The sequence below is a fragment of the Populus alba genome, chromosome 8, assembly GCF_005239225.2.
Source record: "Populus alba chromosome 8, ASM523922v2, whole genome shotgun sequence".
NCBI classification, from domain to species: Eukaryota; Viridiplantae; Streptophyta; class Magnoliopsida; order Malpighiales; family Salicaceae; genus Populus; species Populus alba.
Window position 1 is genome coordinate 565,402 of NC_133291.1, and position 25,117 is coordinate 590,518.

General features: G+C 35.6%; 4 protein-coding genes across 8 annotated transcripts; all 4 read left to right on the forward strand.

Annotated features, from left to right (window-relative positions):
• The first annotated feature begins 1,781 nt into the window (after positions 1–1,781).
• LOC118045045 (ABC transporter I family member 6, chloroplastic) lies at positions 1,782–4,888 on the forward strand. Of its 3 annotated transcripts, none has more exons than XR_004686904.2 (8): positions 1,782–2,172; positions 2,283–2,333; positions 2,435–2,656; positions 2,741–2,863; positions 2,967–3,143; positions 3,676–3,776; positions 4,250–4,319; positions 4,655–4,888. XR_004686904.2 is itself a non-coding variant. In XM_035053541.2 (7 exons), exons 1-6 carry the CDS (start codon positions 1,849–1,851, stop codon positions 3,760–3,762), a joined length of 984 nt encoding a protein of 327 aa, XP_034909432.1. In that variant the 5' UTR covers positions 1,782–1,848; the 3' UTR covers positions 3,763–3,776; positions 4,655–4,888. The 3 variants fall into 3 exon arrangements, 1 of the variants encoding a protein (XP_034909432.1); XR_004686905.2 differs by having other exon boundaries at positions 4,253–4,319; XM_035053541.2 differs by lacking the exon at positions 4,250–4,319.
• A 1,353-nt stretch (positions 4,889–6,241) lies between these two features.
• LOC118045043 (ubiquitin C-terminal hydrolase 12) lies at positions 6,242–18,944 on the forward strand. 3 transcript variants are annotated; one of them, XM_035053536.2, is made up of 32 exons: positions 6,242–6,398; positions 6,597–6,663; positions 7,127–7,274; positions 7,386–7,543; positions 8,599–8,864; positions 8,982–9,200; positions 9,298–9,406; positions 9,499–9,614; positions 9,771–9,869; positions 10,087–10,196; positions 10,364–10,438; positions 10,868–10,946; positions 11,032–11,178; positions 11,278–11,358; positions 11,509–11,628; positions 12,343–12,465; positions 13,054–13,131; positions 13,243–13,331; positions 13,404–13,512; positions 13,611–13,679; positions 13,788–13,898; positions 14,965–15,020; positions 15,100–15,277; positions 15,364–15,465; positions 15,555–15,626; positions 15,821–15,886; positions 16,661–16,726; positions 17,327–17,413; positions 17,572–17,688; positions 17,906–17,980; positions 18,106–18,192; positions 18,401–18,944. In XM_035053536.2, the coding sequence occupies exons 1-32, from the start codon at positions 6,369–6,371 to the stop codon at positions 18,440–18,442; spliced, it is 3,351 nt and encodes a 1,116-aa protein (XP_034909427.2). In that variant the 5' UTR covers positions 6,242–6,368; the 3' UTR covers positions 18,443–18,944. The 3 variants fall into 3 exon arrangements, with proteins under 3 accessions (XP_034909427.2, XP_034909428.2, XP_034909429.1); XM_035053537.2 differs by having other exon boundaries at positions 17,575–17,688; XM_035053538.2 differs by having other exon boundaries at positions 6,263–6,463.
• A 149-nt stretch (positions 18,945–19,093) lies between these two features.
• Positions 19,094–20,623, forward strand: LOC118045044 (uncharacterized). The gene is made up of 2 exons (XM_035053539.2): positions 19,094–19,993; positions 20,096–20,623. Exons 1-2 carry the CDS (start codon positions 19,664–19,666, stop codon positions 20,567–20,569), a joined length of 804 nt encoding a protein of 267 aa, XP_034909430.1. The 5' UTR covers positions 19,094–19,663; the 3' UTR covers positions 20,570–20,623.
• A 1,973-nt stretch (positions 20,624–22,596) lies between these two features.
• On the forward strand, positions 22,597–25,049 carry LOC118045041 (uncharacterized). Its single transcript, XM_035053535.2, has 2 exons — positions 22,597–23,213; positions 24,174–25,049. Exons 1-2 carry the CDS (start codon positions 22,893–22,895, stop codon positions 24,642–24,644), a joined length of 792 nt encoding a protein of 263 aa, XP_034909426.1. The 5' UTR covers positions 22,597–22,892; the 3' UTR covers positions 24,645–25,049.
• Positions 25,050–25,117: the final 68 nt, after the last annotated feature.

A 25,117-nucleotide genomic window follows, 5' to 3' on the forward strand; every position in this document is an offset into this window, starting at 1 on the left:
TGTTTTTCTGGCGGTTAAATCAAAGCTTCTTTCACAGTGTTTTTCCTTCTGCGGTAAAGATTATATATATATATTTTTAATGAAAAAATAATTTTAAAAGCAATGATTATTAAATCCACGAATATTTTTTTTATATAATTTTATATTTATTAATGTGTTTGGTAGTTTGATAGAATATATATTTTAAAAGTTTTTTTAATTAATAATCTAGTAAAATAATATTTTTTAATATAAATACATTAAAATAATTCAAAACACTTAAAAAAATCTTGATTTAATGTATTTTCAAGCAAATTAAAATTTTAAAAGCAAGCTATAAAAACAAACAATCTTTATTAAAATCTGAGACTGAGCACGTGTCATGATACTGTAAACATCATTTTGAAAGTAGAGGATTGATATTAGTAAATAAAAATACAGGGAGGAAACGGTATAAAAATAAAAATACAAGGACTAAATAAAGGCTTCCAACCATTCTGTGGTTGGGTGAAAAAAGCGTCGGTTGCTGGTTAAGGAGAGGGAAGGGAAACACGTGGGGGACAATTCTTTCTTTATTTTTTTAGTTGCCGGCATCCCAAAGGTCTTCCCTAGCAAGCAAGATTGGACTTTGGGAGGGTTTTTTTTTTTTTATTTTTTTTTTTTTATTATTATTATCTATCACGCGTGTCAAAAATGCTAGACAGTCCTCAAACTTTGTTCAGGATGTTGGTCCACAAACTAGCCTGATGCTCTCGTGGGCTATATAGTTTTATTTATAAACAAATTTGCGATGGGCCATTGCTGGTACCACAATGCTTGCCCTACACAAAAAGTCTTTTTCTTTTTTCTTGATTTTATAATTTTTTTTATTAACGTGATCTTAATTAATTTATGACTAATTTTATAGGTTCTAAAGTTAATAATCATGTAAATTCTTAATAATAATTATATTAGCAATCACAGAGCTCGAGTTTTAAATTACAAAGAAATGAAATTTTTTAGTCCCGAGTTCTTATCATTTAATTATTTATTAGATGACTTTGAAATTTTTTTAATAATATTGGAGATGTTAATTTTACTACTTTTATATTGATAATAATTGCATGACACTCATGAACAAAGGGGGTAAATATTTTTTTCTAGCATATAATTACAAAAAAATCTTTTTTTTACCTTGCATTTTAAAAAGGCTAAATTTAATTATTTTTAAAATTATTTAAATACTTTTACATCTTAAAGTAGTGTTAAATTATTGTTATATAACAAAAAAAAAGATGAAAAATATTAGAGATAGAAAATACATATCTCCTTGTAATTTATATTTTAAAAATACATCAAAATTACTAACAAAATATATTTATTTTATATTTTCATCTTTTTTCTTCAACCAAACATATATTTATCTCTTATGTATTTCATCTCCTTGTTATAAAATACCAACAAAACACAACCTTGGTTCATAACACACACCGTAAAATACAATTCATTTTAATATTTATAAAAATATTTAATTTTTTCTTCAGCAAGATCACCGTTGTCAAGTTTTACGGGTATAAAACCCAGCGATAAATTGATGGGTAATATTTTTAAAACTCTCTCTCTCAAATTAGATTTGATGACTATAAAAAATCATGCATTAATTCTCAAAATAACACATCCAAGATTACCCAAGAATATATCCACATCAATATCTTGACTCAAAGCCCAATAGTCCAAAATCATGGGCCATTTGATCCAATAACAAAACCATACTAGGCCCATTCCGACAGCATCCGACGTTACAACATAAGAAGGGAAAAACCTCAGAGCATCTCCTGTGTCCTCAACGATCGCTGTAACGATTTTTAACCTTTTCGCTCCAAAAAGAAGATGGCCTTACGCTTCACTCTCTCCTCCCCTTCTCCCTCTCTACAGCCACCACTCATCCATTCTCCTCCTCCGCTTAAACTTTCAACTCTGCCCCTTAATTCAAACTTATTCACATATTCTGCCACTCGCTCTCTCCGTCTCCGCTCCACCCGCCGTCTTCCTGCAGTCACTGCCTCTGTCCCTGCCGTAGAAACCACAGGGACTACTGGAACCGATTCAGGGAAGAAAAGGCCGTTGCTGGAAGTCAAGGATTTGACCGCTGTGATTACTGAGTCGAAACAGGAGATTCTCAAAGGCGTCAACGTTGTTGTTTACGAAGGAGAGGTTGGTTGATAAGTTAAAGTTGTTCAAAGATTAATAAGTGTTGATTTATTTTATAAATAAATAAAACTCTGCTTGATTAATTATGTGGGTGTTTTTTTATTTGCGAATAGGTTCATGCTATTATGGGAAAAAATGGGTCTGGTAAGAGCACATTTTCAAAGGTTAGAACTTTATGTTAGTTTAATTATGGTTAAGAGGATTATGGGTTTAATTATGGCTTTATGATTGGAAGATTTAATGGTTTTCTGTTAATTTTTGTAAGGTTCTTGCTGGGCATCCGGATTATGAGGTAACTGGAGGGAGTGTAGTGTTTAAAGGTGAGAACTTGCTTGACATGGAGCCAGAAGAAAGGTCACTTGCTGGGCTTTTTATGAGTTTTCAGTCACCAGTTGAGATTCCTGGTGTTAACAATATTGATTTTCTTAATATGGCTTACAATGCGCGAAGACGGAAACTCGGTCTGCCTGAACTTGGACCTATCGAGGTATGAGTATGAGATTTTGCGTTTGTCCAGTTGAATGATTGTATCTATATTTTTCTACAATGATATTTTGTTTTTTTATTGCAGTTCTATGCGTATTTGTTTCCAAAACTTGAGCTTGTGAACATGAAGAGTGATTTTCTTAATAGAAACGTGAATGAAGGGTTCAGTGGCGGTGAAAGAAAGCGGAACGAGATTTTACAACTGGCGGTAAGTTTTTACTTGCTGTAATGTTTTTGGAGTTTTTGTGAGAAACAAACTGGAATCTGTTCTTGTGTTGTTTGGAAATCAATTTGGGCTTTGTGTATTCTAGGTTTTGGGTGCAGAATTGGCTATATTAGATGAAATTGATTCTGGGTTGGATATCGATGCCCTTCAAGACGTAGCAAAAGCAGTGAATGGGATGTTGACCCCAAACAATGCTGTTTTGATGATTACTCATTATCTACGGCTTCTGGAATTCATCAAGCCCACGTGCATTCATATCATGGTGAGTCAATTGGAGCATCCTATTTGCTGTTGGTAACGGTGTGCTTGATGTGATAAAAAGATCTATATTACGAAGTAGTGCATTGATCCCAATGAATCTTTTAGTTGGATGTTTGTAATACTGGTCAGTCTTCATTGGAAATCAATTTATAGTTGCATTTCATGAAATAATACTATTATACAATGTATATAAACACCCAGGGGAGCTACAAAAAGTTATGTGCTTCTTCTTACACCTCGCTCCTTGGCTGCTTCCTGTGGCGGGGAATCTGATATTCTCTGGAAGATTAAAAAAAGTAAAAAACTTCATAGCTGTACTTGGGGGGGTTTTCATTTGAAATAATTGTGAGAAATATCCTTATTTTGCAATATTGCTCAACTACTTGATTTCTATTCCTGTGGTTGTGATGCTCTTTAATTTGTCAAAAACTGTTCGCGTTACTATACTGTGAGATAGAGAAACTAATGTGGCTGTGATGAATGTTTTTATGTTGTCCTGGCTCCTGAATTTGTTTGTTTCTTTGTTCTTTCAGGAGAATGGCAGAATTGTAAAAACCGGTGATATTTCCATAGCAAAGACACTTGAGAAGGAAGGTTACAAAGCAATCTCTGCCTCTTAACTGCTGGCCAATGGGTACTTGCTCTCGCACTTGAATATCTGCTTTTTATTCACTGGGTTAACCACAAGTTGTCATGTGGGGAGAAACGGAGACTAGAACATTTTTTCATTGGGATAAGCATGACCAATCACGTGAGGAGAAATGGAGTAGAATGTTCTATATTTTTCAGGTGTCAAACTATGCAAAACTTGGTGTCCTTTTACCTGGTACACATGGATTTAATGGATTTTATTAGGAAGAATATTAGGACCACTTTTGTTGCTGGGACATAAGAAAACTGCAAGATTTGCATCCATGCTCTTTATAAGCGCAGGGATCTCCTTTGTTTAGAATTAGTAGGTGGCCAGCGCACACGTCTATCTCTTAATTCTCTTTCATTTCAATTCTTTCTTCAGACGCTGATTTCAACTTGAAAGCAGCTTCTGCGTTCTTGCGCTCTGAGTCTGAATAATAATATTTCCTTGTCATATTTTGTATGGCCGCACAGTAGCATTGGCGTGAAGAGAAAATACTGGATTGCTAGATTAAATGTTGATTACTGTTGAAAGATGCCTCAGGTATGCCCGCTTAAACATGCTGACTTAGATTCTGACTGGCTTCTTGATGAAACAAAAGGGAGTGAGAACAGATAAAATAGAAGATGATGAGTATCAAAGGCCTCTAAGGGGTTGGAAGATCCCTTAGAGGTCATGGTTTAGGTTTTTTCCAGGAAAAAGGAGGGGGGGGGGGGTTTGAAACGACATGCTGAATAATTTCATCGTTTCTTTTCATTTAGAATAGGTTGGTCAGAAGCAACAAACAGTCCTTGCTTGATGAAAGAAGAAAAAAGAAAGCACATCTCATCATATGATTCAGTATTAGTTAATGTTTTATTGGCTACTCATTCTTGCAGGTCCATTTTTGACAAGAAGGATTATGATGTAATTCCTCTCGAAGAATGGCATTGTTTGTACAAAAATTTGCAGACCCTGTCATCAAATGATAAGTTTTTGGGTTCTTTGAAATTCATAATCTTTCATCTTAATTTGAACCATGTCTAGCATTCCACTTGGCCACCTTCCTCTCTGGAGCACTGCTTTTGTTTTTGGTTCTCTGTAATTCACATGAATAAAAAATCTTTTGTCAATGTGTTTTATGATCAAATTCTAAAGAAGTATTTGAACTCTTGATCCCAGGCAGATAAAAGAAGTTAAGTTCGCCAAATAGTTATACAACCCAAACCCAATTCAAGATAAGACATGGATCACAAGTCAACTCGGTTGAATCGGTTAATGGTCGGGTTTTACCCCAAGTAGATCATGTTATGGGTTCAACTGAATTTTTTCCTCTCCTGTTAACCCTTCATTCAAATAATCCATCATTAGCACCCTTCATTCAATTAATCCGCCATAAACCTCCTCATTCAAGGTTTTTCAATTGATTTACATGAAACCTTTCTTCGTTCTGGAATACGTGACTGGTTATCCGACATTCAACGTCAATGCATCCATGGAGGAAAAACAAAGGGATTTGGGAAAGTACAGGGAATATACATGTCAATAAAAGCCTGGTGGATTTTGCAAATAGTCTGAAAGGGTGTTTGGAAGAGTTGTAGCGGTTGCTTTTCAAATAGCTTTTCGTGTCGAAAAGCTGCTTAAAATAGTTTCAACATCAAACCAAACACCCTCTGATTGTGGGTCAATTGTGGCCTGATTGGTCAAGACCTTGAAGTCAGTTTCCTGGCTATGCATGTTTCTCGACGAAGACTTCTGAGTTATTCTTTTCCAAATTGTTTCTCAAAAATATTTACAGCATCTTTAGCGTAGTTTGGAATCTATTAAGACTTTTCTTGGAGTTGGTCATGATCATGCTAAGTGCTTGACGGTTTTGGATAATCTATGATTTAGATTGAATATTATCAAAATAGATAAATAAATAAATTAATTAATTGACGATTATGTTAATGTTATCTTATAATCCATTAAATTATGATAATTCAAATTGATTCTAATATTTTAGAGTTGAGAAATTTGAAGAAAAAACTCAATCAACGCAGAATATAATGATGGAACGCAAGATTTTAGTAGTTTTATAAAATATATTTTACTTGAAAATATATTAAAATTATTATTTTTATTTTTTTAAAAATTATTTTTAATATTAACATACTAAAATAATTTAAAATTTTTTTAAAAAATCAAAATTGCCAAATTTTTATTTGAAACCCAATACTAAATAGGGATTTAATTTCTCCGTGTTTGCGTTGTTTTATAATTTTAAATTGTTTTTATGGAAAAAAAGAAGAAGAAACAATCTTAATGACTCACGAGATGTACCTCTTAATAAAAAAATTAGAAGGAAAAATAAAAATAATCACCAAAACATTTAATTTTTCGTCCTTACCCATGCAAAGTACCGTATCGCAATGCACTACGTTTTTTACTTGTTTCATATAAATGATCACAAAATACCAATATTGTCCCTTTTCTCGTACTAGAACAGTAAACCCCTCTTCCCTTCTCCCCCCCCCCTTTTTCTACACCAATCTCCCCCCCCTCTCCCTGAACTTCTCACTTTACACTCCTCTCCGATTCCTCGATCGGACGGTCACCAATCACCCTCCATCCATGACTCTAATGACTCCTCCTCCGCTAAATGTAATTGCTAAATCTCCCACTCATCCTCGCTTATCTTTTCCACTTTAATTTCGATTCTTGAATCAGTTAGGTTTCTTTGTTTTTCTCATTTTTGTTTAATCTTAGTGTTTGATTTTTAATTTGTGCTGCCCGTCGTTAGCTCTCTAGGGTCTCGATTAACAGATCCAAAGCTCTCACATTGACTTTTGTTCTCTGTAGCAACAAGAAGACGATGAGATGTTGGTCCCACAAACGGACTTGGCTGATGGACCTCAGCCAATGGAAGGTGCCCTTATTTTTCTGTTTGGTGCCTGATAAAATTGTTTTTTTTCTTTATTGGTTTGAATTATTTTCTTTGATGCTTTCTTTTTATTTGTTTTACTGAGCTAATGTGAAAGCAAAGTTTGCTTGTTTTAGAATTAAAGTATGATTTTTAATGCATGATTTAATTTTTTATCATGCCTTTTGCTTGATTTTTTTTTTAATATTTTTGAATTATTTCTTTGATGCTTTCTTTTTACATGGTTTACTGAGCTGATATGAAAGCAAAGGTTACGTCTTCTTTAGGATCGAAGTATGATTTTTAATGCATCGTTTTTTTTTTTTTTTCATTGTGACTGGATAATTGGGTTTTTGCTTGTGTTTGATGGGAATTTCTTTTTTCTGGGATCTGCAAGGGATGATTTTTGATAGGTTGGGAGTTTTGGTTTTGGATTATTTTTATTTTTATGGTGGTTAATGTTTTGTAGTAGCACAAGCCGAAACTGCAACAGCAGTTGATGCACAGTCGGTGGATGATCCACCATCTGCTAGGTTCACTTGGACGATTGATAATTTTTCGAGGCTAAATGCTAAGAAGCTCTACTCTGATGTTTTTGTTGTTGGAGGCTACAAGTGGTGCGTGGATCATTTCTTTTCTTTTTATTGGACAATATGATGTATTCTTCTTATTTGTGTTTTTTGGTGCCTGCTTTTGATCATTGAATGTTCTGTGTGATTGGCTGTCAGGCGGATATTGATTTTTCCAAAGGGTAACAATGTGGATCATTTATCCATGTATCTAGATGTTGCTGATTCAGCAACTTTGCCATATGGTTGGAGTCGATATGCACAGTTTAGCTTAACTGTTATCAATCAACTTCATCAAAAGTACTCAATCCGGAAAGGTATTCTCTCACTACTGGTGCACCTGAACTGATCTTTTCTCCTTCAAAAACATTTTTATCAATATCCTGGTGCTAAGGGTATCTTGACAGTTCCATTTAACTTTGGTTGGTGCATGTGTGCATGCATGTTTGTGTGTAATCACACAATACTATATCAATGGTACATAACCTGCAATAACTATCGTGATAGACAAATCAGTTTGTTCCTAAGCAATCATTATATTAGGCATCTTTTTGTTTATGTTTTTCTTTTAAGTTTTTCTTCTCAATTTTTTGCCGTGTTGTTGGCGGAGTAGTCCTCCTGGATCATTGACAAGTTTTATTTGATATCAAATTACTTGTCAAAAAATGAGCTCTACTTGTATCATATTTGTGTCTGATACTGTTTGCTCCACGTACATGTCTTGTCACGTGTGATAAACTCTCAGGGTTCATCTGGAATGAAACCTGGAAGTCTTGTCCATTAGATATGATGGTGGAAAATATGGGAGGGCTGCTTAAACTGAATTTGGTGTACATTGGTGATTCAAGCATGGGTAACTGTAACTGCAACTCAAATGCTTAAGGAAATAATCGCTTGGCAAGGGGGCATTTCATGTGCTTTAACTAGATAGTGGGCATTCTTGTTCATGTTGTCACTATGGCTAATAGCTTTCTTGTATGTTGAAATTCTTACCGTTTTATATTGAAGACAAAGAGATCAAGACATAATATATGAAGGAGAAGAAATGTTACTTGGTTCCTTTAAATATGAACCTCGGATTTTGTTGACATTGGCATGGTGATTAATTGGTCAGACACGTGTTATATGCTGTCCAGAAGAAACATGGACTTTGTAGTTTCCTTGGCATTGGTAAAGTATGCAATAGTGCTGGGTTAGATGCAGTCTAAATGTAATCTGGTATGTGGAAAATGGAGAATACCTAGTAACAGCTTGTACGAATCCATTACTGATTGGTTTTCCTGAAAGAAATGAACATATATGCATATTTTCCTATGACGTAGGCAAAATTAACTGAATGCATGGTCATGACTTTCCTCTATTTCATTATCAGACACGCAGCACCAGTTCAATGCACGTGAGAGTGATTGGGGATTCACTTCATTTATGCCTCTTGGGGAATTGTATGACCCTGGGAGAGGGTATCTTGTAAATGACACGTGTGTAGTTGAAGCTGATGTTGCTGTTCGTAAGGTCATTGATTACTGGTCACATGATTCGAAGAAGGAGACCGGTTATGTTGGTCTAAAGAACCAAGGAGCTACATGCTACATGAACTCTCTCCTTCAGACGCTGTATCATATTCCTTATTTCAGAAAGGTTTATTGTATTTTACTGTTTGTAATTCGAACTATTGAAATTACGAAGAAGAATTTCTTTTTTAAAAAAACTATTAAAATTATGCACAAGCCTCTTCATGTGAGATGTTAATTGCAGGCTGTATATCATATGCCAACAACTGAGAACGATATCCCATCAGGGAGCATTCCTCTGGCTTTGCAGAGTTTGTTTTATAAACTTCAATACAGTGACACTAGCGTAGCTACAAAAGAGTTGACAAAGTCTTTTGGCTGGGATACATACGACTCTTTCATGCAGCATGATGTCCAAGAACTTAATAGGGTTCTGTGTGAAAAGCTTGAAGATAAAATGAAGGTAAAGGGTGTTTAATAGTCTTAGGATGTGTTTGTTCATTGCTAAAATGTGGGTGAAGGACTACTGGATTCATATTCATTTTGGTTTACTGTCACAGGGAACTGTTGTGGAGGGCACTATACAACAGCTATTTGAAGGGCACCATATGAATTATATTGAATGCATCAATGTTGACTATAAGTCGACAAGAAAGGAGTCATTTTATGGTACAGATTTTGGTTACAGCGGATAATAGTAAATTATCCGAGATTCATCTTGTGGACCTCATGGAATTTTATATATATATATATAATTGTAGATCTTCAGCTTGATGTCAAAGGCTGTCGGGATGTTTATGCTTCTTTTGATAAGTACGTGGAGGTGGAACGTCTTGAAGGTGACAATAAATATCACGCTGAACAACATGGATTACAGGTGACATGCATTTTAAACTCTGGAACTTGAAGCTTTTGCATATTTTAACTTCTTTGGAAGTGCATTTAAATGAAAATGCTGCAATGCCTTTAGTTTTTGCATGGTTTGCTCTTTGACAAATGTCTTATGATGTGCTTTGCTTTTGGATGTTTTCAGGATGCTAGAAAGGGTGTTTTATTCATTGACTTCCCCCCAGTTCTCCAACTTCAACTTAAAAGGTTCGAGTATGATTTTATGCGGGATACAATGGTGAAGGTTAGTAATTGACTGGAATTATTTCTTTTATGAAATGCACATGGTTTGCTTGTTTTTTTTCCATTATACCATTTGTATTTTCTATTCTCATGCAAGAAATTTCAATTATATGATTCTTAGGACGTGCAACACAAGTTCTCGTATTGTTTGGTGGTCCTTTTATGTGTTTGTCTGATGATTGTAGAAAGTGCCTTGCTTATGTCACTTGTTTATGCAGATAAATGATCGCTATGAGTTCCCTTTGCAACTTGATCTTGATAGAGAGAATGGGAAATATTTATCACCTGAGGCTGACCGCAGTGTCCGCAATCTATACACCCTTCACAGGTATCAACTTTCCCATTGTATCTGGTTGCGCTTATCATTCTCTGGCTTTTATGACAAGATAGAAACTTTACCATGCCTTATTTATTTATGATATATGATATGTATTCGTGCAATTTGGTTTACGGTATCAATCACTATTCTTTCTTTCTTTCTTTCCTTTTTTGCAGTGTTTTGGTTCACAGTGGTGGCGTGCATGGTGGACACTACTATGCTTATATCAGACCAACTCTCTCAGATCAGTGGTATGCAATCTGTTAATTTAGGCTGGTTTCAGCAATCTATATATATCCTTGCTTTTATATTATTTCCTTTTAAACTTATCAGTATGGTTCTACTGACTGAAATGCTTGTGAAGGAAATGAGTGTCTTACGCAATTTTTTTTTCCCATCCATACCATCTTGATTTTGTTGAAATTTTTTTGATGAAACTCTACGAGATCACTTATGTATCTGGTTTCTAGTTGGTATATATCCTTTCTTAAACTCGGCTCCACCACTCTTTCATCTCACTGGCATGCTTGAACTTGGGTATTTATGCCTTTTCTTTTAAGCATATTCTCAAGCAGCATCTTTGCTGTGTACTATATGAGTTCCACTGATCTGTTTTTGCATTGAACTTGGGCTGTCTGATTGTGTCTTTCATCTCACAGCTTAAAACTCATGGCATGTAGGTTCAAATTTGATGATGAGCGGGTGACCAAAGAGGATATCAAAAGGGCATTAGAGGAGCAGTATGGTGGTGAGGAAGAGGTAAGATTTTCCAGCATTCTTGTTAGTTTACATTTACTTTCAGTTCATTCATATAATCTTTGTGCTCCTTGTTTCTGTCAAACAGTTACCTCAGACAAATCCTGGCTTCAACAACTCTCCCTTCAAGTTTACAAAGTACTCAAATGCTTATATGCTTGTGTATATTCGTGAAAGTGACAAGGAAAAAATAATCTGTAATGTGGACGAGAAGGACATTGCAGAGCACCTCAGGGTGAGATGTTGATTATTTTTTTGTTCCTATAAAATTGTGTTTCCATGTTCTATTTTACTAACAATGATTTTGCCATGCACTTCAAATATCTCATTTCAGATAAGATTGAAGAAAGAACAGGAGGAAAAGGAGCAAAAGAGAAAGGAAAAAGCGGAGGCGCACTTGTACACCATAATAAAGGTTGCGTCTCTCCCTCTCTCACGCACAAACACATGCCAATTGCCCTGATGCATGCATGAATTCAATGCTGTGCTTTATGTTTGCTGGAATATCATAGGATCTATATTTTTTGGAAAATAAGTTACTGATTCAGTTATTCTGTGCCTTTAGGTTGCACGCAGTGAGGATCTACTTGAACAGATTGGCAAGGATGTATATTTTGATCTTGTGGACCATGACAAAGTACGAAGTTTCCGTATCCAGAAACAGATAACCTTTAACCTTTTCAAGGTACATCATTTTTCTTTGTTAATCTATATTTGGAAATTGTGGCTTCATTTTCATTTTTGCAGCCACTTTTGTTGATGTCTTATATCCCAATTCACAATTTTAACATATTGACATGCATCCACAAGTTAGTCCTCAAGCTTGCAGACAGTGGCACCAAAGTTGTTATTGTCTTGCATATTGTTAAATTTTCAACGATACAATTGAGTGCTCGAACATGCTGACTTGTGAGAATATTGTTGAATTTCAAATCATATAACGAAGTGAGTGGGTTCATTCTGGGGAGCAGTCACTTCATAAAGCACACTTTTTTTCTTGATTTCCCCTCCTATGCCCCTGCTTCAAATTGAGTTATTATTGGATAATGGACTATGCTTTGTGTCAATGCTCAATGGTGGGAATATCAACTTTGATTCTCTAATGGAGCATCCAACCTAAAAGTTTAAACCAGCACAGCTGAATCCACACAATACAGCCTATATGGGGTCATACCAATACCAAGTTTCATTATCAACCAACATTGGATCCCATGTATTAATAATTCTTCCTTGAATCTTCTTCTTTGTGACAGTCTTCTTCACTATCTCTTTTATGGTACAAAAGTTGCTCGTATCTGATTTTCTATTGTTTTCTTAGTAATAGTCTTATAACTATGAATTCTTATTGTATATTTATTTTGGTCTTTCTAATTGATGATCTTCCAATTTATTTTCACAGGAAGAAGTTGCTAAAGAATTTGGTATACCAGTGCAACTTCAACGTTTTTGGCTGTGGGCAAAGCGACAAAATCATACATACCGTCCAAATCGGCCACTGACTCCTCAGGAGGAAGCACAGTCTGTAAGTAGAGATTGATTATATCCTCTTGCTTGGTCATTGCTAAATATGTACGTGTGCTATTGCATACATCTTGATTCTCTGGGTAATTATGTGAACAGACGTGCTAATATAGATGACCCTTCCATTGACATGAAATTTTGTGTGACTTCGGAAGTATGGAAAATTGAGTCTTAGTCTCACTCAAATGAGAGCTCAGGGAAATGTTATCATGGTTGTTGAATTAGGGTTTTTGGATATGCATTTCTTTCATCATCCCTGAAAACCTGAAGATGCAGGGCAGTTGTGAATTTGTATTTTGCTTTGGTGAATGATTCCCAAAATAAAAAAAAAAATATGTGGCATGTTGAATTATGGTTTTTGTGTTATGTTGTATTTGTTTCCACTCTTTTTTGTCCCAAAATGAGAAGTCCAAACACCAAATGATCAGTCCAAACTGAACCTACAGATATACAAACTTTGACTGTTCTGTAGAAGTTTATGCACTTCTGATTGGTTTAGACTCATGCAAACTTAAATGTATGCTTATGGTAGTATTAGCTTTAGGGGGCACTTGTCCATTTTGTTTTCATAATGACTGGAGCATTGTAGGTTGGACAATTGAGAGAGGTTTCTAATAAGGCAAATAACGCGGAGCTAAAGCTGTTTCTGGAAGTAGAAATTGGACAGGTTTGTTAAATGCTTTAACCTTTTCCATTGATTCTTTTTTAATGGTTTTTGGGTTTATTTTGATGAATGTTATTTGATTTCTTACTATAACTTATCTCTGTGATGATCCAGGATTTGCGACCTGTTCCTCCACCCGAGAAGACTAAAGAGGATATCCTTCTTTTCTTTAAACTTTATGATCCATCGAAGGAGGAACTCCGGTATTCCCACGTGCACTTTACTTTTGTTAGGAATTGCAGACAGTTACTGTTGCTGAACTTGTTTGATGACAGGTATGTAGGGAGGCTGTTTGTAAAGGGTAGCGGCAAGCCGTTGGAGATCCTGACAAAACTAAATGAAATGGCTGGCTTTGCTCCTGACCAGGAGATTGAACTTTACGAGGCTAGTCATTTACATTTTGTTTGTAGTCCAACACTATTCTGTTTTTTAAGGGATCAAAATTTAGTTTCAGTAAATATCCCTCTCTTGTTTTCTTTCAGGAAATAAAGTTTGAACCTAATGTCATGTGCGAACACATTGACAAGAGGCTCACTTTTCGTTCTAGTCAGGTACTTAAAATCAACTTCTTAATGCAAAGTTCTTGTGAATATATTAATCTTTAGCAAATTACTTTATGTCTACAACTTTGTATTCATACCTCCTGGCTATTTTGGCAGCTTGAAGATGGAGATATTGTTTGCTATCAGAAACCCCCTCCTATGGGAAGTGATGAACAGTGCCGCTACCCTGATGTGCCTTCCTTCCTTGAGTACATGCACAATCGCCAGGTATACTATGATTTGATAAGAGATTGAATTCTCTATATACCGTTGAGCAGAACATTTTGCAGTTGAAAATTTTTTGATTTCTGTCCTACCATTCCTTGTTAGTTTTCATTCTAATAGCCGGATGCTTGGTATTGGTATAATGGCACATTTCCAACCTGGAAAAGAGTCCTGGGTAACTGGCTTTACCCGGCAGGTCTGCAATTTTCATTCTTTCCAGCGAATGGAATGCAAAAAGAAACCAAAACCAAAACATGACTTTAGCTATTATTCTGCAATATTAAATTATAAGAATAAAAAAGAATAGAAATAGTAATAAAACTTGTTTCAAAAATTTCTGATGATTTTTTAATTTTGAAGGCAAGTGGATGGTCACAAGCTAGAAGAATGAAAGTCCAAAACCATTAACAAGAACAGTTTCAGGCATTGAATACAGAATTAGCGAAGAATCTGAATGAAGATAACATAACCCGGCATGGAAAACCTAACTCAACTAGATACAGTTATAATAAATCAAATGGAGAAAAATCCAAATGCTGAAACAAGTCAGTAGTAGTACCCATCAAATTCCATTTTCTATCTTGCAGTATAACTTAGAAATAGTGAATGGGTTGATGATGAGACCTAAGTGAGAGATCACTGATGAGAGAGAACAGTTGATGTGAACTGAAATATAAGTGATGGAGAATTGCTTTGTTTCCCGAGCTCAGTTATTTTTGGGATTTTGCTTTTATTTGGGAAGGAAAAGAATGCAATTTAGTTCTTTTTTTTTTTATATCCATTTTTATGGTTGACCTGCCAGGTCTTGACTGGGTTTCACCAGGATACCTTGCCGGGTCTCTAAAAACCCTGCCAGGTCACCTGGGTTTGGCATGGTGAAAGAATAGAAACCTGAATTGGTCCTTGGCTGGAGTCACCAGGTTCAGGTTCATATCTAACAGGCCTGGCTAGTTTAGACAACAATGGTTCAAACCATGTTATCATGAGCTGTCATTTTCTAGAAATACTAATACTACCATTTGTATATTTTGTATTCTGCTACATCAGTTTTATGTTTCCTGATCCATAGGTTGTTCGTTTTCGATCTTTGGAGAAATCGAAAGAGGATGAATTCTGTCTTGAGCTGTAAGTGAATTTAACCTGGAATGTGACTAATTGGTTGAAGTCTTTATTTTGTGTTTGCTTATACTCTTTCCTATTTCAGTTCAAAGCTCCACACTTATGATGATGTTGCGGAAAGAGTAGCTCACCATCTTGGCTTGGATGACCCATCCAAAATTAGGCTTACATCTCATAACTGTTACTCCCAGCAACCTAAACCCCAGCCCATCAAGTACCGAGGAGTGGATCATTTGTCTGATATGCTGGTGCACTACAATCAGGTATGCCATAGAAGTTTAGATCTCTACCAGTTGTTTTTTCATCTCTCTGTTATAATGCCTGATTTTTTGTTTGTTTTGCTTGACAGACATCTGATATTCTATACTATGAAGTATTAGACATCCCTCTACCAGAATTGCAAGGCCTTAAAACATTAAAAGTTGCTTTTCATCATGCGACTAAGGATGAGGTTAGTGCAGATGATGAAACATTAGTTTTCTTAGTGCAATTACTTTGTGTATTATATTTTGTGTGCTTAATGGAACCTCATGATCTCAGGTAGTGATTCATACCATTAGATTGCCAAAACAGAGCACTGTAGGTGATGTCATTAATGACCTTAAGGCAAAGGTAAATGGTTGCAACTCTCTCTGGACTAAAGGAAGTTTTTAATCCACCTCTCTTTTGCACCTTTTCTGCTGGATTTATTTCATAATTTGTGTGGAAGTTGCACTTACTGATGTGAATACCAATCTCATTCTCAATTGCTTCTTTTGCTCCTTGTGCATTTCTTTTTGGACTAAGCATATCACCATGTTCCATAGGTGGAGCTGTCTCATCCTAATGCTGAACTTAGATTGCTTGAGGTTTTCTATCACAAGATCTACAAGGTATCATATTTACCTGTAATTTTTGTGTACTTTGAAAAGTATCAATTATAAAGATTAGTTGTTTGTCCTCTGAAGCAAGGGTCCTGTGATGTGTTATGCTTTTTTTCCTTTGTTTTTTCTCTTTAGAAATAAGCAAGCTCTGTTGTAAATGGATTAAATATTTTAAATAATTTAGTGATAGAATTATGTGGGATTCTTTACGTTATAGGTAAAATGTATTTGCAAATTCATTCCCTTTGTATCAGACTTGAATCATATGCATGTGCATATTAGAATATGTTTTTACATGTGTCATGGATGGTATTTGATCTACTTAAATCAAATAATATGAAGAAAAAATCTACACTAGCTCGCGTTAATTTCATTTATGATGGTTCCAGAATTTTGTTTTCAACCAAATTTTTCATGGATTAATGAGATATGGGGTTCTACTTCTAAACAAGCTCAGTTGAGTTGAAATGTGAGTGTCAATCACATGACCTGTCAGAGAATTTGGGTGGGTGTAGCACTTGATCTCTGGTGTGACTTGTGGGTTGCAATTAGATGTTCACGAGTATAATGCTTAAACCTCAAGGGAGAGTTGGTTTATGAGAAGTCCAGATCTATGCAAAAGCTAAAAGTCCTCTTACCATGAACATATTCATCAGCTTTATATTTGCAGATCCTAGGAAACACCAAGGGAGTTTGAATGGGCGTGCATGTTCTTTTAACCTGTTATGTCAACTTTTCTTTCTTTGCAGTATTTTTACTAATTAGGCTACTTCATCTTTTCAGATCTTTCCACACAATGAAAAAATTGAGAACATTAATGATCAATACTGGACACTACGTGCAGAGGAGGTAAGCTATCTCATTGTGGGTGAAATTGAATTGTAAATATCTGTAAGCTAGATGCATTGAGCATTTGGCTGTTGGTACATTGTAGCTGACCATTCAGTTTGACATGGAGTTATGAATTGCTTAAGCCCGCACATATTCCATCTTGTGCATTACTCATATTCCATCTTATGCTTTGCTCAAGTTTTAAAGTAACTCCTGCAGAAAGATTTATATGTTTTGTTGTTCATTCTCCTTCGTTTTTCCTTTATACTTAAATTCTCCTAATGTGGGTCCACCAAATGGTTTGTTAGCTAGTTTAGTTTTTGTTTTTAATTTGTCTCACAACTGTTCAAGATTGAAATTTTCTTTCATGCTGTTCTGTAGAACCTTGGAATAGAAAGGTTGAAATGGGATAAATGAGTCCTTGTTTGTCAAATGTGATGTGGGAAAACTTGGTGAAAGAGGATAAAATTGAACAAATCTCTCAGACCTTTTTTCAGCTCTCATGTTTTCAACTAATTTTCTGCTTGTTTAGTCTCTGTACTTGTTTGCATATCCCTTGATATGATTCATTGATGGATTCCATTAATGATGCATCTATATTGTGCCACATTGCCTTAGGTTCCTGAAGAAGAGAAAAACCTTGCTCCCCACGATCGTTTGATTCATGTCTATCATTTCATGAAAGACACTACTCAAAACCAGGTGGTAAGTACATTTTAATTTTATTTCCAAATGTTTTTTTGTTGGCACTTTGATTAAGTGTTTCTTCTCCTATGGAAGTTATCAATTATTTCCATGTTTGGATGGTTATATATGCTTCTGGTATATCTTTTTCAACACTTGTTGTGGTTTATATTTAACAGCAGGTTCAGAATTTTGGAGAACCGTTTTTCCTGGTCATTCATGAGGGTGAGACTTTGACTGAAGTCAAAATACGCATACAGAAAAAATTGCAGGTTCCCGATGAAGAATTTTCAAAGGTATTCTTTTAATGCCAAAACAATCATTGGGCCACACAATATGATAGACCAGATGCAATGTTCAAGGTGTTACATTGCATTTCCAGTCTTGAGACAATATTTCACCATGTTTTGTATTAACAAGATTAGCTTTTTGTAGATACAAACTTTTGGTTTCTTTATTTCTAATATTTGTTTGCTTAGTTCTTGTTCTTGTATTTTTTTTTTTTTGGTGCAGTGGAAGTTTGCTTTTTTGTCTCTAGGTCGCCCTGAGTACCTTCAAGATTCAGACATTGTGTCCAGCCGTTTTCAGGTCTCTCGCTCACATGCGCTCATGCATGCACACACCCACGCACATGCCTGTCTGCCATTTTTCATGGGCACTGACATGATAGCTTTTCTGACAATTTCTTACTCTTCCATTTTCTGTTTGATCAGAGAAGGGATGTTTATGGTGCTTGGGAGCAGTATCTTGGATTGGAGCATTCTGACAATGCTCCTAAAAGGTCATATGCTGCTAATCAGGTATGTGCTGTCTTGTAATTAGAAGTAAGCATTAAGCTTATAGGCAAGGTTATTGGTCAAGCTAAAAAAATGATTTTTGATAATTGAATTATTAACGGCAGATAATGGTTTTAAGCACCTCCAATAAAGTGCATTGTCATGTATTTAGAGATGATAATGAATTCTATTGTCTCAAAAGCTTTGTGGTGATCTTGCCTTCATTTTACAGAATCGTCATACATTTGAGAAGCCGGTAAAAATCTACAACTAGGAAGCAATGAGGAAGCGAAACTAGTGCATCAGCTGAATCAAAGACCGTGATTCCCCCACAAACTGCTGCAAAATGGACCAAGGAAGAAACAAGCTTGCAACCAGAGCAAAATAGTGGTTTTGATAGATGTGTAATTCTTTCATGTAGGGAGAGGGTGAACTCATGGCATAAAAACATGTTCCCTCAATAGTTTTGATCTCTCTCTCTCTCTCTCTCTCTCTCTCTCGTCTTTCGGGTTAAGTAGATGACATTTGATCCTTAAAATCCCATTGTAATTTAGTACATAAGATTTTGTTGTGGGGGATGTATAGGGGGTATAGGTGTGTGTTTTTAATTTATTTTGTCTTTCCTTTTGCTAGCATCCTTCTGTGGATTTCCCTAGATGTATTAGAGAATCATTAGAGCCTCCTTGAGGCGCATGTATAATGTGCTGTTTGTCTGCTTGTTCTGTGCTTCCCTGAAGCTGTGCAATTGAAACAAACGCCGTATCTCTTCGAGTCCACCCTCACTTTCTTCTTCTTTACCTTTGATTGCTATGTGCTCGTCCTTCTACAACGTTGAGGACACTTGTAGCTTCATTGCCCCTTCAATTTGAATTCCAATTTATGACATCCATCCATTCATGGCTGCAGCCTGCAAGCATTTATTAGCACCGCTTTTTTGTTTTCTTATAGGAGTTATTTTTAACCCAGACAGGTCTGCAATGTTTTAAAATAGTGCATTGAAGTGTGTACCCGCGCAAAAAAAGAAAAGAAAAGAACCCCATTAAAGTGTCATTTTCTTTGCTGGTGTGCACGGCTGGGTAATTACTGAATATTGATGGTGCGTAGCTGTGAAATCCACATCTGCCACCTTCCTCTTTGACCAATAATGTCCACAACGTTTAACACACCCCTTCCAGCATCCATACATTGAACTTGCTTTGCAAATCATAAGCAGATCTCAGAAAATATTTCAAAAACTATCTGGGACAGAGTTTCAAGTTGTGTATAAATGTTTTGGATTTTTTAGTAAAAAATAATAATATATATTTATGTCAGCAAGAATTGGTAGGTAACGATTAGCCGATACTTGCTAGAATTCGGAATTTGTCCACGTTTGCCACCTACTTGCTTGCCTGCCAGATAATGTTCACACACAGGATATGCCTACATGATTACAAATTTACAATCCTTTCATTAGGAGTCGAAGTTTTGAGACAGAAGGAAAGGGGCTACAGCAATGGCATCCATGTTGTCTTGTGTTATCTTTCCTCCACCACCTTCTTTGATCATCTCAGTCATGTCTGTGGTTAGTCTGGTAGCAATATCTGGTCTTGGAATATCTGAAATCTTAGGAAAGCATTTACAGTACTCAAGATTCTGGAATTTGAACTCTGAAAAATCTACAAGAATGCAGATCAAACTCTCTAGCAGAACTGGCATGCTTGTGTTTTATGTGCCGGCTTTTCTTTCTGGTGTCGCTTCTTTTGTGCTTTATCCAAATCACGATCTCAGGCTGTTCCTGGTCAAAGCAACTCTCACCATACATTTCTTCAAGAGAACCATTGAGGTAATTAATACACCTGTGATCATGAAACTCTTCAATACATTGCTAGGAACTTAGGTTGCTTGAACCTGAGTAATTCTGAACTTGTTCTACCATGTTATGCAGGTGCTGTTTGTTCACAAGTATAGTACTAGCGGGGTGGTTCTTGATTCTGCAATTCTTATAAGCTCTAGTTATTTCTCAGCTACTTCAAGCATGATCCATGGTCAGTATTTAACACAAGGGTTTCCTGAGCCACAAGTGGACCTGAAGTATCCTGGGGTTTTGCTGTTCTTGTTGGGGATTTCTGGCAACCTCTACCACCACCTTCTTCTCGCCTCTTTGAGAACAAAGAGTGAAAAAGAATACAAGATTCCCAAAGGTGGTTTGTTTGGCCTAGTGATATGCCCCCACTATCTCTTTGAGGTGTTAGGGTTCATAGGAATATTATTCATTTCTCAAACACTGTATCCCTTATGCTTCACTGTGGGCACAATTGTTTACTTGATGGGAAGGAGTTACGCAACAAGGAGATGGTACCTCTCCAAATTTGAAGATTTTCCTAAGGATGTCAAGGCCCTTATTCCCTATGTATTTTGAATGTCAAATTCTCCTTCTTCTTGTTTGATTAAATAAAAGATTCATATCCTGTTTCTTGCGAGTTTGTAAGAGATTGCTTTCACAGTTTTTTTAAGATTGTAGCAATGTAATGACAAAAATCTCCTTGACAAAGAAGCATGCAGTTGGTGGTATAATTATTTTTTTATGGGATACATTTGATATTAAAAGAATAATAAGAGACAATATGATCCCTTCAGGTTTTTTTAGGCTACAATATAAATGCTAGTTTTCCTTTTATGGCACAAAATTTTAACTTTTGGGTTGGAGATTTCTTTTATCTTTTTGTTTAAAAAATAAACAGTGAAGATACAACCATTCTTTTGAGAGGAATATGCATGTGTTAGAGGCTTTTCCATCCTTTTTTTTTTATTTTTACTTCAACAACAACAATAAGGCTACATGTAAGAGTGTTTTCATCGTTTCCATATGGTTGCCAGACCAAGCGCAGGATTGGCATGGCTGCTAGATCCATGCGTGCCTTGGGCCTGATATGGTTGTCAGGCCCAAACGCCTTGAGTCTGACATGCTTACCAAACTCATTCTTTGAGGTTTATCTTAGACAACTCATTCATCTCGTAGCCCCACTCAAACGATTCTAAGTAAATCCCTTGCCTTCTCTTTTTTTACTTTTAAACTAAAAAAAAAAAAAAGTAAATTTCTTGCCCACAACAAAAAATGGCATGAAGGAAGTTTGGAGACATAAATTTTTTTTTCCCCGGCTCCACAATATAGACGTTGGGTTTTATTAGAATAAATATTATATATACCACTAATAATTTTTTATCCAAATTATTTTTATATCAATCTTATCATTAAGCTATGCTACAAATTATAGTTGTAACATAAAAACCATCTATATAGTTGTAAAATTTTTTATTTGGTTCTTAACTCTTAATTTCTTGATTATCGTCCCTAATTATTGGATGATTCTTCATTTAGCCTCAAAATTCAAACAACTCAAGCCCTAATTGAGGCCTAACCAAAGAGAAAAGATGGGAAGAGAAATGAATGGGACAAATTATCATATCAAGTTAACTCATTATGCTCATGTTATGTCCCGAGTTGTGAATTTAATAGATGAACCCGGGTTGATTAGGATCAATTCAATATGACGTTGTTTTTTTATTCCAATCCCTAACCTTTTGTTTTATTTTATCCTTTGGTGATTAACTATTTCACTTGATTAAGTTAGGCAAATGTTAGAACAATGGTGAACTTAAATTTTTTTGAGAGCCTGATTGAGTTTTTAACATGACGACCAAGTCGCATGTTGGTTAACTTGATCAAATAATTCATATTGAGCCAACTCTAACACACTTAAAGTTAAAACCTAGATTATGCAAGGGACTATAATACAATGTAGAGCTGGATAAATATATAAAAAAGCATATGAATTGTGTTAATAAGTTAGTTTTTTTTCTTCAAATTGTATTTTTTTAAAATAATAATATTGGCATGTAATTAAGTAAATATGCTAAATATCATGACACATCATTTAATTTTTTTTCTTTATTTATTATTAATAATTCTTTATTTATTTATTAATACATGTAATAATCAATTAGTTTTATTGACCACAACAAGGAAACTTTTAATGTATATTTAAGATTCTTCAAACTTGTTTGACAGTGTGGTAACGATTGTTTTTCAAATAATTTTTTATGTCAAAATACATGTTAATGATTTTTTTTTAAAAAAAAAAAATTATTTTTGATATTAGCACATTAAAATGATATATTTAAAAACACTAAAAATATATTAACTTAAAATTTATAAAAAAATTAAAAAAAAATTAAACACAAATAAAAAAATACAAAAATAAACACGAATTATCCTTGCCAGATCCGTGGCGTTTGAAAGTAGCAAGGAAGTTTTTCAAAATAACGAAGAAGTTTTTACCGTAACAAGAATATTGCCAAATCATTTCCCAAGTGAACTCTCACTAGGGTTTTTTTGGCAAGTAGCTACTACTTTGCTAAAAAGATTTGTATGGCTAATTGGCCAGGTCCGTGGTTAGAAACTGAAAACAAGGAGAGGAAGACAAAAGGATCTGAGAGGGTAAATATTCCTCAAACTGTCAGCCACAAATGTAGAAAGCCACTGGAGCTAACTTTGGATTAATCACCATCCCTCCTTATGGTGTCACCATGCTTGTGGCAGGTAGTGCCTCGCAAAGCAGTCCACACCATCCACTAGTTCTTACAGATTGATCACACCTCTACCCTTCACAGAGCTCTCGTTCATTTGAGTGCCTCAAAAGTCTGGGAGAGGCAGCGACAGCGGGGTTGTGGAATTGGTGCCTATGTTGTCTCGAGTTATTTTTCCAACACCAAATCCTTTGTTCATAACAATAATGTCCATGACCAGTCTATCATTTTCGTTCCTTGGGTTATTTGAGGGTTTGGGAAAGAACTTTAAGTACTCAAAATTCAGTAACTTCAATGTTGAGAAGTCTACAAGCAAGCCGAACAATACAGTTTGTAGTAGAGATGGCATGCTCGTGGTTTACATACCAGCTTTTCTTTCAGCTGTTGCTTTCCCTGGGCTGTTTCCAAATGTTGGTCTCAGGTTCTTACTGGTCAAGTCAGCTCTTACCATCCATTTCTTCAAGAGGATCCTTGAGGTTGGTACCACTTTGTCTCTTTCCACAGAGTATAATATCAGATTGATTCTCCAAAATGTTAAATATCAGTTAATCCATCACTTCAATTATTTTGGTCAGTGATTAAAGAAATAGAAAGAAAGAAGCATCCGATTACATTTATGTCAAAGAACAGTTAAAGTTGGGTTTCATTTTTATTCTTCTTGTACCTGATGGTGCAGTTCTTTTCTCCTTAATGTTCGAGAAAGGAGTTGACTTGGCATTTTCATTTTGTCAGCAATGATGTTGTCATGCCATGGCTGACAATATTTGTGCTTAGAGCCTAGAACCCAGTCTATGCACATCTCTAATTTTTACAAATATAAAAGCACAGGATCTTTCACTTAAGAACATCAAAAGTTTGAGACGGAGAGGAAAAGAGAGATCGGTCATGGCAATTGTGTCCATTTTGTCTAGAGTTGCTTTTCCACCTCCAGTGACTTGCTTGCTTGTTAGAGTAATGTCTGTGGCCTGTCTATTATTTTCAGTTACTGGGGTATTTGAAGGTTTAGGAAAGAACTTTCAGTTCTCTAAGTTCTTTAACTTGTAACGTTCACAAATCTACAAGCAAGCAAATCAGACTGTCTAGCAGAATTGCCATGCTTATAGTTTACACACCAGCATTCCTTTCTGCTATTGCATCCTTTTGGCAGCTTCCAAATGTTGGCCTTAGGTCACTGTTGGTCAAGACAGGTCTAACCTTGCATTTTTTTCAAGAGAATCCTTGAGGTACTTGCCACCTATGCTCTTTGCCTCTCTCTCATCCTCTCTTGTACTAGAACTAGCACAACAAAATGTGTGTTGATAATCATGTAAACATAATTAGTTTGATGAATTGCTAATATTATTTTACAGATTATGAAATTCCCATGACAGCACTGGATGGTTTGTGTTATTTTCTGGTTAATCAAGCGTTGTGTTTTTCTTTTCCATGATGTGAAGGTACTATTTGTTCACAAATATAGTGGCGGGATGGCTGTTGACAGTGTGATTATTATCACTCTTGGTTATTTCACAACTACCTCAATCACAATTTATGCTCTAAGCCTAACACAAGGATTTCCTGAGCCACCAGTGGATTTGAAGTATCCTGGCGTTGTGTTATTTCTGGTGGGAATTGTTGGCAACTTCTACCACCACCATCTCCTTTCCTCGTTGAGAACGAAGAATGACAACGGATACAAGGTTCCCAAGGGTGGTCTCTTTGGTCTGGTTACATGCCCCCACTACTTCTTTGAGATCTTAACTTTCTTGGGAATATCTTTCATCTCTCAAACGTTGTACACTTTTGCCTCAACCATAAGCACAATATGCTACTTGATGGGAAGGAGTTATGCTACTAGGAGATGGTATCTTACCAAATTTGATGATTTTCCCAAGGATGTCAAAGCTATCATTCCTTACGTTTTTTGAATGTTTCAAACATAGAATTTTGAGTTGTCAACAGGTTTCACTTTGGAACTGTGACTTCGAGATCTATGTCAACAAAGGATGTCACCTGTGGAAGTTGTGCTCTGTGAAAAGAGAAGAAAATGATGCCACTTCTGACAAGTGAACCATAATATTGGCCACGTAATGTCTCAATATACCACCTGTTTCTTGCACAATCTCATGCAGTAAGCTTCCTAACTAAATTTGGTCGCGTAAACATAGAAACAAACATGGTTCAACGATTATGTATTCGATAACTTCTTGTAATGAAATAGGTTCGATTCCTAACGATTACTATTCGTTACTACAGTTTGGTTGTGTCATAAAGTGAGATTTAAATCTGGAATGGAAGAGATAAGAATGGCAGAAGGCCCATTTCTTTTTGAAGTTTAAGATTTAATTGATCTTTAATGAAGCTCATTAAATCACTCCATCTGGCTCCATATCAATCCAGG

What these genes read in the sequence shown, in the direction of transcription:
- LOC118045044 (XM_035053539.2), top strand. Translation starts at nt 19,664, where the DNA reads ATGGCATCCATGTTGTCTTGTGTTATCTTTCCTCCACCACCTTCTTTG. An exon ending in TCTTCAAGAGAACCATTGAG is followed by an intron (nt 19,994 to 20,095) that starts GTAATTAATACA and finishes CATGTTATGCAG; the next exon opens with GTGCTGTTTGTTCACAAGTA.
- LOC118045045 (XM_035053541.2), top strand. Translation starts at nt 1,849, where the DNA reads ATGGCCTTACGCTTCACTCTCTCCTCCCCTTCTCCCTCTCTACAGCCA. An exon ending in GTAAGAGCACATTTTCAAAG is followed by an intron (nt 2,334 to 2,434) that starts GTTAGAACTTTA and finishes AATTTTTGTAAG; the next exon opens with GTTCTTGCTGGGCATCCGGA. An exon ending in CCACGTGCATTCATATCATG is followed by an intron (nt 3,144 to 3,675) that starts GTGAGTCAATTG and finishes TTGTTCTTTCAG; the next exon opens with GAGAATGGCAGAATTGTAAA.
- LOC118045041 (XM_035053535.2), top strand. Translation starts at nt 22,893, where the DNA reads ATGTTGTCTCGAGTTATTTTTCCAACACCAAATCCTTTGTTCATAACA. An exon ending in TCTTCAAGAGGATCCTTGAG is followed by an intron (nt 23,214 to 24,173) that starts GTTGGTACCACT and finishes CATGATGTGAAG; the next exon opens with GTACTATTTGTTCACAAATA.
- LOC118045043 (XM_035053536.2), top strand. Translation starts at nt 6,369, where the DNA reads ATGACTCTAATGACTCCTCCTCCGCTAAAT. An exon ending in CCGATGAAGAATTTTCAAAG is followed by an intron (nt 17,689 to 17,905) that starts GTATTCTTTTAA and finishes TTTTTGGTGCAG; the next exon opens with TGGAAGTTTGCTTTTTTGTC. An exon ending in GGTCATATGCTGCTAATCAG is followed by an intron (nt 18,193 to 18,400) that starts GTATGTGCTGTC and finishes TTCATTTTACAG; the next exon opens with AATCGTCATACATTTGAGAA.